The sequence below is a fragment of the Pseudopipra pipra genome, chromosome 17 (genome assembly GCF_036250125.1).
Source record: "Pseudopipra pipra isolate bDixPip1 chromosome 17, bDixPip1.hap1, whole genome shotgun sequence".
Lineage (NCBI taxonomy): Eukaryota > Metazoa > Chordata > Aves > Passeriformes > Pipridae > Pseudopipra > Pseudopipra pipra.
In genome coordinates, this window is record NC_087565.1 from 2,413,897 (window position 1) to 2,430,150 (window position 16,254).

Consider the following 16,254-nt stretch of genomic DNA (forward strand, 5'->3'; position numbering starts at 1 on the left):
AGAAGCATGGCTGGTAAGTTAAGAAAAAAAAAAAAAAGTCTCTTTGTTCGTATGGAATGGGAAAGTGAATAATGTACCATGTGTTAGCTTTCTCTGTGGGGATCTGTTTTGTAAAGGGCTCTGAATTGTTGGACTACACTACATTTTGAGATTATGCATAGGTTGTTTCAGCATTTTTCTTTCCTGGATTTTCCATAATACACAAACAAGCAAAAGAAGATAATACATCCATTACCATAATGGAGTTAAATATTATAAATACTGTAAAACTGCAAACAGAACAGAAGTTATGACGACTGCAAACTCGCTTCTAGCATGGAATTTCATGAATTGGAGTATAGGTTAGATGGGAATGAATTTTGTACTAGTAGGAATACTTATGCAAAGAACAGACTATGGGCTAGATTTCTTCCTGTAGATCCAGTCAGCAATGCCCTTTTAACTGTTTGTTATAATTACTGTGAAAGGCAAAGACACTTTAAAATACAAACAAAGCAAGCAGAAATCCAGCAGTGAAGTCTTAGGAGACAAGGTCTTAAATCAATATCCTTTAGTAGGGTTGGACATGTACTCACTTAGGCCTGACTTATTGTAAAAATGGATGGAATCATAGAATAGTTTGAGTTGGAAGGGACCTTTTAAAGGCCATTTATTCCACCCCTCCTGCAATGAGCAAGGACATCTGCAACTAGACCAGGTTGCTGTGCTGGCTTTATGTGACATAGGTTTGAAAAGCTCAGGAAATTAATGGAAAGCAACCATGGCCAGAGCAGATTCTGAGTGCAGAATTGGCACACTTTGCTTTCCCTCCTGCAGCTTAAGAGAGGCACAGTTACCCCATTCTCACAGTTTTGGGACAACTGATTCCACAAACTCTTAGGACACGAATGTTTGTCCATATATTATTATTTTAAATAATTCATGTTATTGTCCTGACCTTGTGCCAGCATCTCTCCACAGCATGATGGTGCTCAGTTAATGACTATCTCAGTGCAGCTGCTGGGTGTGATACCATCTACATGTGTACCTGTTTTAAGAGCAGAACTTAGGCTGGGAGGGAACTGGGCCCATACAATGGGCATAAGGCTATTAATGCCCTCATAAATCTCCATTGAGCAGAGCTTAAATAAATAGTGAAACAAAATTTGAAGGTGAAGCTGAAATATTAGACTGAGGAGAAAAATTCCTTTTTTAACCAAAGAACTATGCAGTAAAGTGGACAGTTAAAATCTTTACCTACAGCAATGGGGAAAAAAACCCAACAAACCAATTGTTTCTGCATTGTAACACTTCCTTTTAAGCAATGATTTGCCAATAGCTTAGCCAGAACATTTTAGCAAGGTGATCTCTAAAAGCTTCCTCTTTGAATTTCAGACAGCAGCCTATCCTTCTTAACGACAATTTTCCTGTCACACAAAATGCAAGAAGCAACAGCAGCATGTAACTGGTATTTGCTGATCACGATCAGCACTTGCTTGTGCAATGCCCAGGGTCCAAGAAACACCCAAGTTCAGTTGGAGATACCAAAATTGCACGAGGATGCTCCTCATATTGCCAGGCACAATTTTCATGTAAAAAAACTGTGAGGGTTTTTGTGCAGGTGTGTGTGTGCACAGAGCTGTTTTCACTCCTCCTCTCTTTCTCCTTACTCCTCCCACCCCCTGACACACATCCTGCAGACAGACACACTTTCTTTTTTCCCCAAAATTTCTCTGCATCTGTGGGCCAATCTCCAATGGACTTGCTTTAACAGAATCCAGAAGGCTGTGCACAAAGAAAAGGGAAAAGCACCTAAAAAGATCCTAAAAATTTGATAGCATGATTTTTTTTAAGGGTTTTGATAGTCTGCAGCACCACTACTGCCACTAAGGATTTGTTTCACAGCCTCACACTCAAAATAATTATCTCAGCTTCTGTCTGTCACTTTTAAGCTTCAGTGTCATTACAATTAAGGTGTGAGTTACACCTGCAAGCATCTTGTTTGGGCATTAGCATTAAGAGTGGCTGTGCACAGAATGGGACAACCTGCTGGATTCTTGGAAGAAATGACCAGAGCAGGGTAGTGATGGGAGCCTGAAAAGAGTGTTCTTTGATGATGAGTGTGCAGCAGTAGGTGGAGGTTAAAACTTACAAATAATATCTTTACTCAATTCCCATGGAAGGGATGTGTACATAAGTGGAAGAGGTAGGGAAATCAATTTAAATAAAATGGGCTATAAATAACAGGTGGTGTGTGACTGGGAGCTGCCTGGGGAGCCCAGCAGAGGTTCATCCCAGTCTGTGCACTGCCAGTTTGGTTTATTCCTGTGTCCTGGTCCTGTGGGAGTTTTTGAAGTTCACATATTAGTGCATGTCACTACTATGCCACTGCCAGTCTCCCATCTGAAACGAGCTGGAATGAGAACTTCAGGAACAATCAGGAACTTCAGGAAGGCTGCAGGCTGCAGAAGGCTGAAGGCTTCCCTTCCAAATGCCCCTGCTATTTAGGGCCTTGTGAACAAAAGAACTTGGTGTACAGGATGCCTGGGTCAGATGCATTCTGCTTGACGAGTGTTCTGACTACTGTTAATATTTCTCATTAATTTAGCCCTCGTTCTCAACCTTTGCCCATAATCTTTAATCCAAAGGTCTGGTATGCATCATTCACCTGTTTTACAAACAAAGCACAACATAGGCCTGCGAGGCAGTTTAGCCAGAGCTGGGAATAAACACCAGGAGCTGACACAACAGCCACAACTTGTTCTTCCTGACGTACTGTCTGCCAGCATAAACGGACTGCTGGGGTTTTTCTTTCAACATAACTAACCTTTCTATCAAAGAAAAACAATTTGCTGAGTATCCAAGGAAAGGCTGAAACCCTAAATTATTATTATTATTGTTAGGGGTTATGCTATTCCTATAATTTTATCATTATAACAGAAAGCGACTAAATGTTGAATTTCTTCTAGCTTTAAATAAGAAACTCTTAACAAGTGGCCAGACTGTTAGGAATAAATACTGTCCAAGCTTTCAGATATCAAGTTGCAAGGAAACAAGGTCAAGCTGTGAGGGCTGAGAGAGTGAAAAATGAATGGAAAATGAATCCTCGAGCCCCGCTGGTCAGACCAGGGCTGGGGGCAAAGGCTCCACCCCCACAGGAAATACTGAAATATTGCAAACAAACCTTAAAGAAGTGAAAGGCACCAGCCATTCCTTGAGCCAGCAGAAGTAGAGGAGGCCACTCAGAAGCTGCTCACAGAGGACGTGCTGCTCAGATATGGGCCAAGGTGAGCGAGGGCAAAGCCCCTTCTGTGGTGCTGCTTGTTCTTTCCTTACACCCACAGTGTTCAGCCCTGTCATGGGCACTGAAAGGTCGCTGCTGCTCTAGGGAGCTTTGACCCGAGAAAGAAAAGGAGGAGAAAATTGTTCCATCCAGAGTTAGGAGGAGGATTTTCACAGGAACTGCGTTTTTTTCCCTGCAATTCTCCCAGTGAGAGTTGGGAAAACAGGTATATTAACGGATATAACAAGGTTGCATTCTGCAAATAGGAAGGAGGGGAAAGTCTGCAGCTGTCTGAAGTTGTCAGACACGTGCAAATGAAGCAGAACTTCAAGAAGGTATCATTGCAAAGGCTGAGGAAGGCTACAATGAGAAGGCTGAAGAGTGTAGTTAAGACAGATAGGATGCAAAAGTTTAGGGGATTTTTGCTTTGTGGTTGGATTGTTGCAGTGGTGGGGTATTTTTTGCTCACATGCTAATATTTCTACATATGCAAACTGACCAGTTTAGTATAAACGGCCCCATGTTGCTTTTCCAACTCCTGCCTTTCTAAAGGCAAATCTGTCTGAGCCCTCAGCTGGTTCTACAATAGATGTTCTTCACTGCTAAGTTTCTGAAGATTTATTTTTTTTTAAGTAGGTGTGTTCCTGGAAAAATTGAAGTATGTGCTGCTTATGTCAATATTGTAAAAAAACGTGTTCTTCCCCATTTGAACTGTGACTACATTGCTAAGACAACTAATGGAATTATTTCAAGGCTTGTCTAAACTTGATAAACTTATGATCCTACTGTAAAAAATTCCTTACACTAATAAATCTGGTTGAACACAGGATAATGAATTTTTTTACTCAATAATGGCACAGGATAACTATGTTTCACTACTAAGGACCACACTCTTACTCTCCCTCTTTGCAGGGGGAGAGGAAATGAAGAATAATAAAAATAATGAAGGGCAAGAAAAAATATTTTTTAAAAAGCACACAATGCCTTTGGGGGGGGAAAAAAACCCAATCTTTTTCCTCTTTTCTTCTACATTTCAATGAAACCATCAGTCTACTAGAGAACCCTCCATGGGCTCTGATTATGCCAGAGCCAAACCAATCTCAGATGTTTAATCTCTTTAGCCTCTGAAGCCGTAGTTCACGTGTAAGAGTTTTCTACAACACTATTAGTAATGTTCTCTCTCCAGTTCTGCCAAACAGTGACAGCCCAGTGTCCACCAACACATTCTCATTAGGTGCTTCCAACAGTAGCAACTGTGTGAGACTCAAATGGAGCTGGAGATCATGTCATGGCTGAAAATACACAGGAAGTGTTTCTCAGCTCAGTCAGGTTTCCCTGTTTCTCATTCAGAGTCAGCAAGGCTGTGCCTCTGTCAGTATAACACCATGTCAGAATGAATGACATCTTGAGAGACTTCAGCCAGAATTTTATCCAAGTAACTCACAAATATTCAATTCTCTCTGGTTTCTCTACTCTTAGACGCCTTTCTGATTTTTCTTTAGTACCAGATAATCTCTAGCAACCTAAGCAAAATGGACTCTCTTCCAAACAAACAAAAAAAAAAGCTCACATATAAATTATTTCTGGATTTGGTGGAAACCTCACACGGGCACCAATTACCTGTAGAAAGCAATAAGCAATTCTTCAGTGTGTTTATGCTTCTTCCTCTTTGGATGGACCCTCAAGTTTTCTTGCTCTTCTCACTTCTCCACAGCTGCAACGCAGCCAAGCATCAACTGGCACCTGAAAGAAAATGCAAGAGAACACCACACAAGTAAATTTTCTGGTGATGAACTGGTTGTGAGGAGAGGACAGGCCTTCACTGTCACCTTCAATGGAACAGAACAGCCTGAGCAAAACTTAATATTCATTGCAGAAACAGGTATGGCTCCCAGCTTCCTTCACAGAGAGAGTAATTCTGCCTCAGGACATTCTTTTGGCCTGATACACACTGCAGAGCAGAAAGATCATCCCTCAGAGACAACGTGCTGGTTCACAGAGTCGTGGAACCATCTGAGGTGTTTGTTGTGTTACCTCTAACTCAGTGAGCAGTCACAGCTTCCTTCACTTTCCAATATATGGCACAAATTCACCTGAGGGGAGGGTTACATCCCTGAGGGGAGGGTTACATCCCTGCTGAGTTTGGAGATGATTAAATCTCTATTTCAGTAAAGTGGGGGGAAAAAATGCTGTTTATTTTTTTCCTTAAAAGGTCCAAAACCCTCAAAGGCAACTAAGACTCTAGCCACGTTTGGGATCTCCAGCACAGCAAGCACAGAGGGCTGGAGTGCAGTTCTACAGTCCAGCAGTTCCAACTCTCTGAGCATCTCCATTTCCAGCCCCCATAACGCTGTCATTGGACGTTACAGGCTGAGTGTTCAAAGTACTGCAAGTGGCAGCCCCTCAACAGCGAGACTTGGCACTTTTGTTCTGCTTTTTAACCCCTGGTCTTCAGGTATGAACGTGTCAAATTTCCCCTGAAAGAATTAAGTTTCTTGCAGCTTCATTAACATTTGCAGCATTTGATCTATAGTTTAATACGGGGACTGAACATTGACCACATAGAGTACTAATGACAACAAAAAAAAAAGGGTTTAACAGTTTGCTAGAACCTTCTGGTGCATAAAATCATTTCCATTCACGTACTTACTGGACAGCTCCTTGCCCTAAAAGATTAAGTTCTGCTTTTGACAGAGCTTCCCTACTTCTGCACAAGTTTAGAATAGTGTGTCTGGCCTCTGTAGAACCAAGGAAATAATCATATTTACCATCTTGTCACAGATTTGGCAGTGTCATACCTCTGTCTTCCCTCCGACACCACCCACCTTTCTCTCTAGCTGTAGAAAATCATGAGTTTCATGATCTCTTTATAACACCCAGAATATCAAAGGGTAGATATCTGCAAGCATTCTTACAGATGGAGGCCAAGACTCCTGAAGTTTTGTTTTATTCTGCCTGCTGTGGTTGTACCTCCCTCTGTGTTGGTTTTTCAGGTGACGATGTGTTCCTGCCTAGCCAGGCTGAGTGTGAGGAATACGTGCTAGAAGAATTTGGCATCATTTTTGCAGGCAATAAAGATCACATCAGCGGCTTTGGATGGAACTTTGGGCAGGTAAATGCAGTGCAGGAACACCAGGCGTTGGTTTGTGCTCTGGTTTTTGCATGAACTGGGTCGTTTGCCTTTTCCAGTTCGTCGCACACCTCTCTGAAGAGCAGGAGCCTGGTGTTGAAATCAGAACTTGTTAACACAGTGATTAATGAGGATCTGTGATTGATTCATCAGTGTTCTGCCTTGGAGGTGCAGCCAGCAGAAACCCTTGTGTCTTCATTAAGACACTAAGTAGCATTACAGCAGTAAAATACTGTAGGAGAGGCAAAGCCCACAGATTCCAAGCTCTGTGAGTTCTGACCTTCAGAGTTTGTTGTGGGCACGTTTTTATAGAGTAATTCCTGGCTGAGCTACAGCACTTCATCTGGTGATTAAAAAAAAAACAAACAACCCAACATTCAATGCTTATGTGGCTCTCTGCACCCTGACTTTTAGTAATCTGTGCTTCCAAACCACTAATTTATTTCTGTAACACAGTTTCAAGGGGATATCCTCGACATTTGCCTTTCCATAATGGATCGAAGCTTGTACTACCGTCAGGACCCTGTCACTGATGTGTCTCACCGACATGACCCCAGATATCTGGGCCGTGTCCTCAGTGCAATGGTAAGGAACATGTTCTAAAAGTCCAAACCACCAACTGCCCTTTTGAAGTAGTTAGTGAAAGTAAATAGAAAGACATTTCTCAGAGAATTTTAGGCCACTGTCTGTATGCACCAGACAGTGTGGGTGGTGAAATATGGGCCAGAGAAACACCGAGGCGATCATCTGATGTGAGCCTGCTGGATTTATCTCATCTGTGGTATTTCTGTTATGTATGACTTTGATGTCCAGTGGTCAAACCTAAAATACAAGACATGGGGTGGTGTGTTGAGGGACCCTGAAGGGCTTTAGTCCAGTTGCCCATTTGAAGTGGAATTACAGTGGTCCTAGGCCAGCTCAGCCATGGACTTGTGAGGCTGCTTTGAAAATCTCTGAGGAAGGAGGTTTCCTGGCCTCTCTGGGTGACCAGTCCAGAGCTGCACTACTATCTTAGTGAGGAATTTTTCTCTTATGTCAAACATGATTCTCCCAAGCCACAACCTTCTGCTGTTGCCTCTGTTATATAACAGAGAAAGATTAGTAAGAACACACATTCAGTGTGTTCCATTCAAGTATCTGCAAGCTGTTTTTACATTCCCCCTATCCTCTTAACCAGACTGAACCAGCCTAGTGCTCTCAACTTCTCCCTGTAGATTTTGTGTTCCAGGTCCCCTGGCCACCTTGGTAACCCTCCCTCCTGGGCCCTTTTCAGTGTCTCAACATCCCATTGAACTCAGGGACCTGAAACTAGAGACAGGATTCCTGGCACAGCCTCACCAGGGGTAATTAAAGGGTGTTAACAGCTTCCCTCACCCTCCTGGTGACACTTTTCCCAATGCAGCCCAGCATGGGCTTTCCCTTTATGATGAGGGAGCACTGGCATTTTGCTGTAACTCCCAGGCCCCTTTCAGACAGGCTGTAAACTCTTACTTTACCTCACCATAAATACAGTGAATATCTTTTCAGGTCAACGCCAATGATGACCAAGGGGTGGTGCTGGGAAACTGGAGTGGAACTTACGAGGGTGGGAAAAATCCCACCAGCTGGACTGGAAGTGGTGAAATCCTGCAAAGCTGGAAGAAATCAGGATTCAAACCTGTTAGATACGGACAGTGTTGGGTTTTTGCAGCAGTACTGACCACAGGTATGTTTTCTGTCACACACTTAACTGACATGGCACAGATTCCATTGAAATAAGGACCAGTAACACTTCCTGCAGGGAATTATTTCAAAGCATTACTGTGTTATATGAAATTTCCAGAAATACTGACTTCTGATTGAGGTTTCCTGTTCACTCTTCAGTGCTCAGGTGTCTGGGGATTCCCACTCGGACAATCACAAACTTCAGCTCTGCCCACGATGCAGATGGAAACCTGCGTGTGGATGAGTTTTATGATGCAGAGGGAAATCATTTGGAGAGGGGAGCTGACAGCATATGGTAAGGCTCAATATTTAATAGTAGGGCTTATCCAATGCCTATAGTGTCTTCAGGTTCAGAGTAGAGATTCTAATGATCAGTGTTTTATCTTCTTCTTAAAAATTGCCTTAAAAACAACTACACATATGCACAGGATCAACTAAAAAAACATACTACAAAATAGTACTACAAAACTTGGTGTTTTCACTCTTTCGCAGTTAAACAGAGAATTGTGACATGAATTGCAACAGCTAATTAAAGCCAGAGCAGGCAAAGTTGCAGTTATGATGGCACAAATGACTGCAATATTGCACTGGAAATATCAGTGGGGACTTGACTTAATTTGAAACTATTCTTCAAAAACAGTTCATGTTAAACTGTAAAAGCTCAACAGAACCAGCTTTGCTGCCTTTATTTTTCTTCCACTGACATAATTTCATGTGAAAAATAATTTATCTGCTGCTGCTATTAAGCATCAAATGCAGTTCAAACAGGCTTGCATTCAGCAAAGAGCAGAAGTCACCTAGTTAATATAGGCAGGGTCAGAGTGGAAGTGCTGAGCCTGAGATAAGAACCTGTGCAAATTGAGGCATTTAATCCATTTAACTAAGATGGCTGATTAAAGGATGTGAAGAGGAATTAATAAACACATACTAGCAGCTTACTTTGTTCATTTTTGCACGTAGGAATTTCCACGTCTGGAATGAAAGCTGGTTTACACGCAATGACTTGGGCCCCTCATACAGTGGATGGCAAATTCTGGATGCAACTCCCCAAGAAGAAAGTGGAGGTACACAAATTTTATTTCAGGAATAATGTTAAAAAATTACAAAGTCACTTTCAGTGAAAAGAAAAAAAAAATTAAGTAAAAGAATTGTAAAAGCAGTTTCTCATCCTGCTCAGAAATAGTTGCAGAAGAGAATCCTTTATCTATTGCATTAGAAATGCTTCAGATCACCTGTGGATGCCAAGAAAGAAACCAGGCTTCTAAGAGCAGTTTTTCCACATCAATTCCCATATTTCCAATATAGGTATCAAGAGCTATTGAAAACTAAAGGGGTAATATAACATAAATCAATGTACATTCAGGATAAACACGATACATTGATGGCATGAGGGTCTGTGTGGATAAAAGGGCTTGAATGGGACAGCAGCACTGGCAATTCAGGAATCACTGATAAACGTTTGCCTAGTAATCTGTTTACTGCCAAAGGCTTGGTTGGGCCTAAATTATTTTTTCTTGATGCTGTAGGAATTTATCAGTGTGGTCCTGCCTCACGGAACGCCGTCAAAGAAGGAGAAGTAGACCTGGACTATGACTGCCCATTCGTGTTTGCAGAAGTGAATGCAGACTGCATGTACTGGAATTATGACTCAGCAACTGGAAAGAAAACATTAATATTGTCTAAGTCCACTGAAATTGGTGCATCCATCAGCACGAAGGCAGTCGGTAGGGATGACCGTGTAGATGTCACCAGGGATTATAAATATGAGGAAGGTAAATAAAAACACTGGTTCTTCTGTTTACGCAGCTGCTTCATCCCCCAAAGCTTATAAACTTTGGGTTAGGAGCCTCTTAGTGGGCATTTTTGTGTATCTATAAGGTGGGAGCAAAATTTATACTCTGTTTCTTAAGTTCTAACAGAAAAGGGAAGTGAAGGTAAAGAGCAAAAAATACTGCCTTGCCCATTCTGATGTGGAGCTGCTTTATGGGGCTGCAATAAGGCAAGTCCAAGTATCTCCAAATAAAACATTCACTGCTCCATCTGCCTATTGCTGACATGCACTGCCTGCCTCTGATTAGTGAGAATTAGGCTACAACCCAGTTATTTGTCTGCAGGATGAAAGGCCTGTTACAGAAACCTAAGCTAAAACAGTGCTTTGGCCCATGAAAAACAACTCTTTCAAAAGATCAAACAGCTTGACAACTTGCCAGACCTTTGGGTCTGATCGTGCTGATGTGGGGTCATGAATGTATCCCTCTTTTCCTTCGTTCATGCACAGTTTTTCTTTCCCTGTTAAACTGTCATTATCTCAATCCCTGAGTCTTCTCCCCTCCCTTCTGTTTTCTCCCCTCCTGTGGAAATGGGGAGTGAGGTGCTGGGTGGATGTTTGGCTGCCAGCCAGAGACAACCCACCACACGGTACCATCAGCCTTCCCTTACTTTAGGGACCTTTTCTGTATCAACAAATGAGAATTCACATTTCTAAACGTCACAGCCATAAAAAGGGATTGAAAAGGGGAGAGTGAGAAACTCTGGATTCAAGATTTTGTGTTCCAAAAACCCACTATTATAGGGACAGTGACACTTCTGACTGCAGATCCAGGAAATGAGGTAGGGCTGTGGAAAACAGAAGGCCTGTTTCTAAGTAGAGACACCATGTTCTTCTAGCTTGTCTCTAGCAACCATGAGTGTTAAGGATAATTTTCATGGTTCTCTCTGACAGGCTCTACAAAAGAAAGAGATATTTTTAAAAAAGCCCGTAAGAAGCTGGGACTGGAGGATAAATTTGATCCTACAGCACCAACACCGGAGGAGATCGAGCAGAAGCCTGACATCTCAGGGAAATTCAAGGTGGCTGGCTCTCTGGAAGTTGGCAAAGATCTCAACCTGCTTCTGGTTCTTGCAAATTTACAGCCTTATCCTAAGACTGTTGATGTAAAAATGACTGCCTGGAGCACTCTGTACACCAGAAGACCAGTTCGTGAGATCTGGAAGGACTCCATTTCTGTCACTCTGTCTCCTAAGGAAGGTAATTTTTCAAACAACTTTCAATCATAATTGTTTTATCAGTGAATGGGCATTGGAAGTTGGTCAACTTGGGAGAAAGAGCTCTAAGAAACTGCAATCTTAGATTTGTATGTAGAAAAGGCTGAAAAAAATATTACATTGCACTTACATTAACAAGGCATGTCATGTCCCCAAGTACTTTTCATATTTTGGAAAAAGTATCTTAAGAGTGAAAAGAAGACAGTGAGTAATCATGAAGTTTCATCTAACAAAATCTGCATTTTGAAAAAAAAGTTATGGACAACAAAATTAAAATAAACTCCAACTAAATGTGTTCTGATGAATTATGAGGGACTTTACTGAAAGGTAACAGGACATGGCTAACAGCAGAAACAAGGAACACAGTCCATTAGCACATTGGAATTGAAGTGTGAGGAATAGAAACAGCTGAAATAGCCCACTAAGCTCTACAGAAAAGAAAGTTTCTATTGAAGAACTGGTGTGGAGTAAAAGACCTCTCTGCAGTTTTTCTGAACTTGGTGTTTATTGTACAAGTGGCCAAAAATGTGGAATTGCCTGGATTCAGTAACAGAGGAGACCCCTTACCATTCTTTAGTTTGAATTATAGCATTGAAAATGCTGTAAAAACACATGATAATAAAAAGCAGAAAAGGCCAGGAAAGATAAAAGCAATGTAAAGATGTCATTCAGTTCATCTCAGGATGTCATGAGCAAATAGGACTGATGAGGCCTATCCCAGCATGTCCCATAACAAATGGAGAGGCACTGGTAAAGCTCCTTAAACTCCAGCTGCTGCATCTTTCAGAGCAATCGGGAAGAAAACAAGCCAAGCAATACAAGAACAGTGAATGGAGAAGGGACAACATTGAATAAATCACTACCTCTCTAGAGCAAACTGATAGATTTGCAGGAATTGAGTTTGGCAGTGATGGCTGAAGGCCCTCCTACTTCCAGACACAGCACAAAGGGGAAATACTGATGTTAGGTATGAGATTCCATGGGCTTATAAAAGTGTGTATACTTCTTTTTTTTTTTTTTTTTTTCCCCTTCCAGAAAAACAATTTCCCATTAGGATAAAATACAATGAATACCAGCAGCAGTTAACTACAGACAAAACAATCCAGGTCACAGCCATATGTCATGTAGAAGATGGGATTCAAGTGCTCGTGCAAAGAAACATCGCCCTGGACAACCCTGCCATCAATGTACAGGTGAATTCCTGTCCCTTTGCTCCAACTGCAGTGGCACAGGAAAGGGAAAATGAGCTCTTAGGAGCACCTTCTTCCCTGAAAGAGATGTTCTGCTCACGTTCTGCCATGGTTCATCACAGCTTCTCTTAGTGACTCCTCTTCTGATGCCTGAGGGGGCTTTGGATGGAAAAGAACACAGGGAACCTGGCCTGACAAGCATTTTCTTTGCACAGGTGCTGGGTGAAGCAAAAGTGAATAAAGAAGTGGATGTGGAAGTGGTATTTACCAATCCTATTGATACAGAGGTGATGGACTGTGTGCTGCAGGTCGAAGGCAGTGACCTGCTCACAGGAATCCTTGAGTTACGGTGAGTACCAGAAATGCCTCCTTCCTGCCATTAAAGACACATGAACAAGAATTTAGGCATGGATGACTTGGAACCAAACAGTGGGATGAGACATCCTCTTCTTGCTGCAACCTGGGAGGCCAGACAGTGTAACATCTCATAATGAAGCACACAGGGATGAACCAGCTCTTCACCTAAGCCAGGCTTTGGCTCCATAGTTTGGGAAGTCAAATAATTACTGCCATAATTGGACAGAACTTGTTTTCCTGCCTATCTAGCAGGTCAACACAGTTCCAGAAAAAAAAAAAAACAAAAAACAAACAAAACAAATAGGCTTATCCAAGCTGTAAATTTTGCTGAGGCTGTCTATGCTGCTACAGGCCAGACAGCTTGAACCTTCTTGTTCTGATCCAAGGGAAACTATTTGATGATGTTGAGATAGTGTTGAGAAGACTGGAATAAGATAGGTTCCTTCTACTGTAGACCCCAGGTTCCTATTTTTATGCTTTGGTGACTTCGCATCTTGCCCTGCACTTTTTTCTTCAGTATTTCACAACTTAAACAGAAAGGTTAAATTTTCAGACTGTTCCTCATTTTGTACAAACACAAAATTTCACCCAAATTTCAACATATCCTCACAAATGCAGTTATTTCTGAAAAAATACCTGGGATATGGGAGCGTGCTGTTTAAATGAATACACAGACAAACAAACAAACAAACACAGCAACCTAACATTGCCATTGGCACATGACCAATTAGAAATAGTCCATCCCATAATTTATCTTCTCCTGAGGGAATTTAGTAACTTCATGTTGTCTATCCCATCCAATTTCATCCTCAGGCAAAACAAGGCAATATGGGAGGGTAAGGGAAAAACATAAACAAGAGCTTCCAAGAATTACAAATTACACCAGTGCAAAACACTTTAACTTCCATTCAGAATTTCCTGCTCTGTAAACACTGAGGTTTTCTTGGTGCTCTAATCTATTCTAATTCAGGAGTTTGGTATTAACATTCTTCAGTCTCAGATTATTCTGTTTCAATAATTCAGTGATGTGTGTTACACCCACTGTTCTGCATGGAGTCTTATCTCATAGGATATTATTATGTCCCCCTTTGTGGGCTTATCTGGGTCGCTGCATAATGAATTTATGAAAGACCTTAATGCCTGGATTTGAGGATTTAAACACTCATCAGATAGCCAAGTCCTGTGTAGTCTCTCCATGGCCATATTTCATTGAGCTGACAGGAATTCTTACTTAAGGTGAAAGATGGTTAGTCATCAGAAGTTAGTCCTTGTTCCAGGAAGAACAAGGAAGAACCTCAAGCATGATGCACAAGCTTGTTTTCAGCTTATATTTTTCCCTTTTTTTTTTAGCATACCACCACTGAAAGCCAGCGAGAAATCCAGCACCAAGTTTAAACTCCTCCCTTCTGAGGCGGGTCCCAAACATCTACTTGTTAATTTCTCCTGTGACAAATTCAGAGATATCAAGACCTTTAAGATGGTAAATGTGACTAATTAATGTGAAGATATTCAAAGAATGGTCTGTGTGTGTATAAATTGAACAAAACGTGATAAGAAATCTTGGATAGATAACAATGAGATAATCAGCAAAACAGATTCTCACTCCCTGTGATAAGGGGGTTGCCAAGATCATATCATTGCAATTTTACACTGTAATTTCAAATAAACTGAGGAATGGTTGATTCTTCATTTGCTGTTGTGAGTGTCCATGTTATTAAAAACAACATTTTACCTTCTATTTGGAGACTGTTTGACTTTTGTCTGGCTTTCTTTGTAAATAATTCCTCCTGGCTCCAGATGTCTCTGCACAAACATTCATAAACTCATTTTTACACATTGAAAGCCTCATACAATGGAGTTCCAAGGCAGTGTTTCTCCTTATTGCAACTGTGATACCAGAACACAGCGAGGATGAGCTGCCCAATTTATGTCATTTAGCTTTGTTTTCTTTGCTACAGAGTCTGTCCTGACATTTCCCCCTTTTTTTTGTAAATCACAGTGACTAAATGAAGCATAGGAAATGTTCAACAGGAATTTGTGTGGTGCCCAATTTGACAAACACATTGGGATAATTGCCCAGCTCAACATACATATTTTAGCATGTTGATATTTTGCACTTGCTGAAAGTCTTCTTCGGGAATCAAAAGGAGGGTAATCTTAAGTCTAAGGGTATTTTAACTTGAGAAGAGTTAGGAATTCTTCACTATAGATTATGTGCCAGGAAGTCATCTTTTAGAGTTCAAGTTTAGTAAAACTAACTTAAGCCCTCTATGGAAGGATTGGTACAGGCCAAAAGACGGGTTCCAGGAGCAAGTGAACCAGGTGTAGCCCAGTGAGAGACCTGGTTTGTGGCCAACAATTGTACAGCATTAAATCCATCTCTGACTGAAAATGATCTGCGTGGATGAAGGGGATGGGAAGTCAAGCCACTGCTCTACTGCACTCTGGACTGTTGGGCCAGGAAGCAGCAAAACTTTCACAAGTGCCCTGAGCCAGCTCTGTGCCCCAACTTCCACCACACAACACAGGGACCCTGCACTGCTGAGGAGCCCAAGCTCAGACTGCCTATAAAGTTCTCTTGCCCTTGCAGCCTGCAAAATTGCTCTGGAAGGGCACCTGCAGCCCCCCAGGTTCCCTGCTGCCCGTCACACGAGGTCAGTGTGAGCCCACACTGGGCATGGGATGAGCTACAGACAGGCTGTGCAAGGAGCCCACGGTGGTGCCCTCTCTCTTCTCCTGGCACTCCTCAAGGCTCATCAGAGCCAAGAGGTCTCATGGTGTAAATCACAGATTCACAGAATGGTTTGGGTTGGAAGGGGCCTCAAAGACAATTCAGTTCCACCCCCCTGCCATGGGCAGGGACACCTTCCACTATCCCAGGTTGCTCAGAGCCCCATCCAACCTGGTCTTGAACACTGCCAGGGGTGGGGCATCTTCAGCTTTCTCTGGGCAACCTGTGCCACTGCATCACCACCCTCACAGTAAAGAATTTCTTCTTAATATCTCATCTAAACCTACTCTCTTTCAGTTTGAAGTCATTCCCCCTTGTCCTGTCACTCCAGGCCCTTGTAAATAGTCTCTCCCCGTCTTTCTTGTTACATTTTAGGTACTGGAAGGATGCAATTAGGCCACCCCAAAGCCTCTGCTTTTTGAGGCTGAACAATCCCAGCTCTCTCAGCCTTTCCTCACAGGAAAGGTTCTCCATCCCTCTAATCACCTTGGTGGCCTCCTCTTGGCTACCATAAACCACCTTAGAAGTTCAAGCTGCAGTACAATCTTGGATTTAGAATGTGAATATACACTTAATGACTTCTTTTTACATCTTAGGTGTGAGAAAACACCCAGGCTGTGCTAAAATCAAATGAATTGCACCAACAGAAATGACAGAAGCCTTTAAATCAAACCTCTGGGGGAGTTAAAGGAAGGCAACACCCTTTCCCTGCAACACTCCAGGTGCACATAAATTAATGTGTCAGATTAAAAGTGGGACAACTTGGACACAGACTGACAGAACACATTCTGCAACTTTGTGGAAGTTATACTGCTCCCCCCTTTCTAGAATAAGG

At 42.0% G+C, this 16,254-nt stretch overlaps 1 protein-coding gene across 1 annotated transcript; it reads left to right on the top strand.

The window, feature by feature from the left end:
* Window positions 1–3,183: 3,183 nt before the first annotated feature.
* On the top strand, window positions 3,184–14,355 carry LOC135423830 (protein-glutamine gamma-glutamyltransferase E-like). The gene is made up of 13 exons (XM_064674473.1): window positions 3,184–3,266; window positions 4,977–5,144; window positions 5,475–5,717; window positions 6,256–6,374; window positions 6,849–6,977; window positions 7,920–8,097; window positions 8,256–8,391; window positions 9,057–9,160; window positions 9,623–9,868; window positions 10,819–11,124; window positions 12,177–12,334; window positions 12,547–12,680; window positions 14,039–14,355. The coding sequence occupies exons 1-13, from the start codon at window positions 3,257–3,259 to the stop codon at window positions 14,184–14,186; spliced, it is 2,079 nt and encodes a 692-aa protein (XP_064530543.1). The 5' UTR covers window positions 3,184–3,256; the 3' UTR covers window positions 14,187–14,355.
* Window positions 14,356–16,254: the final 1,899 nt, after the last annotated feature.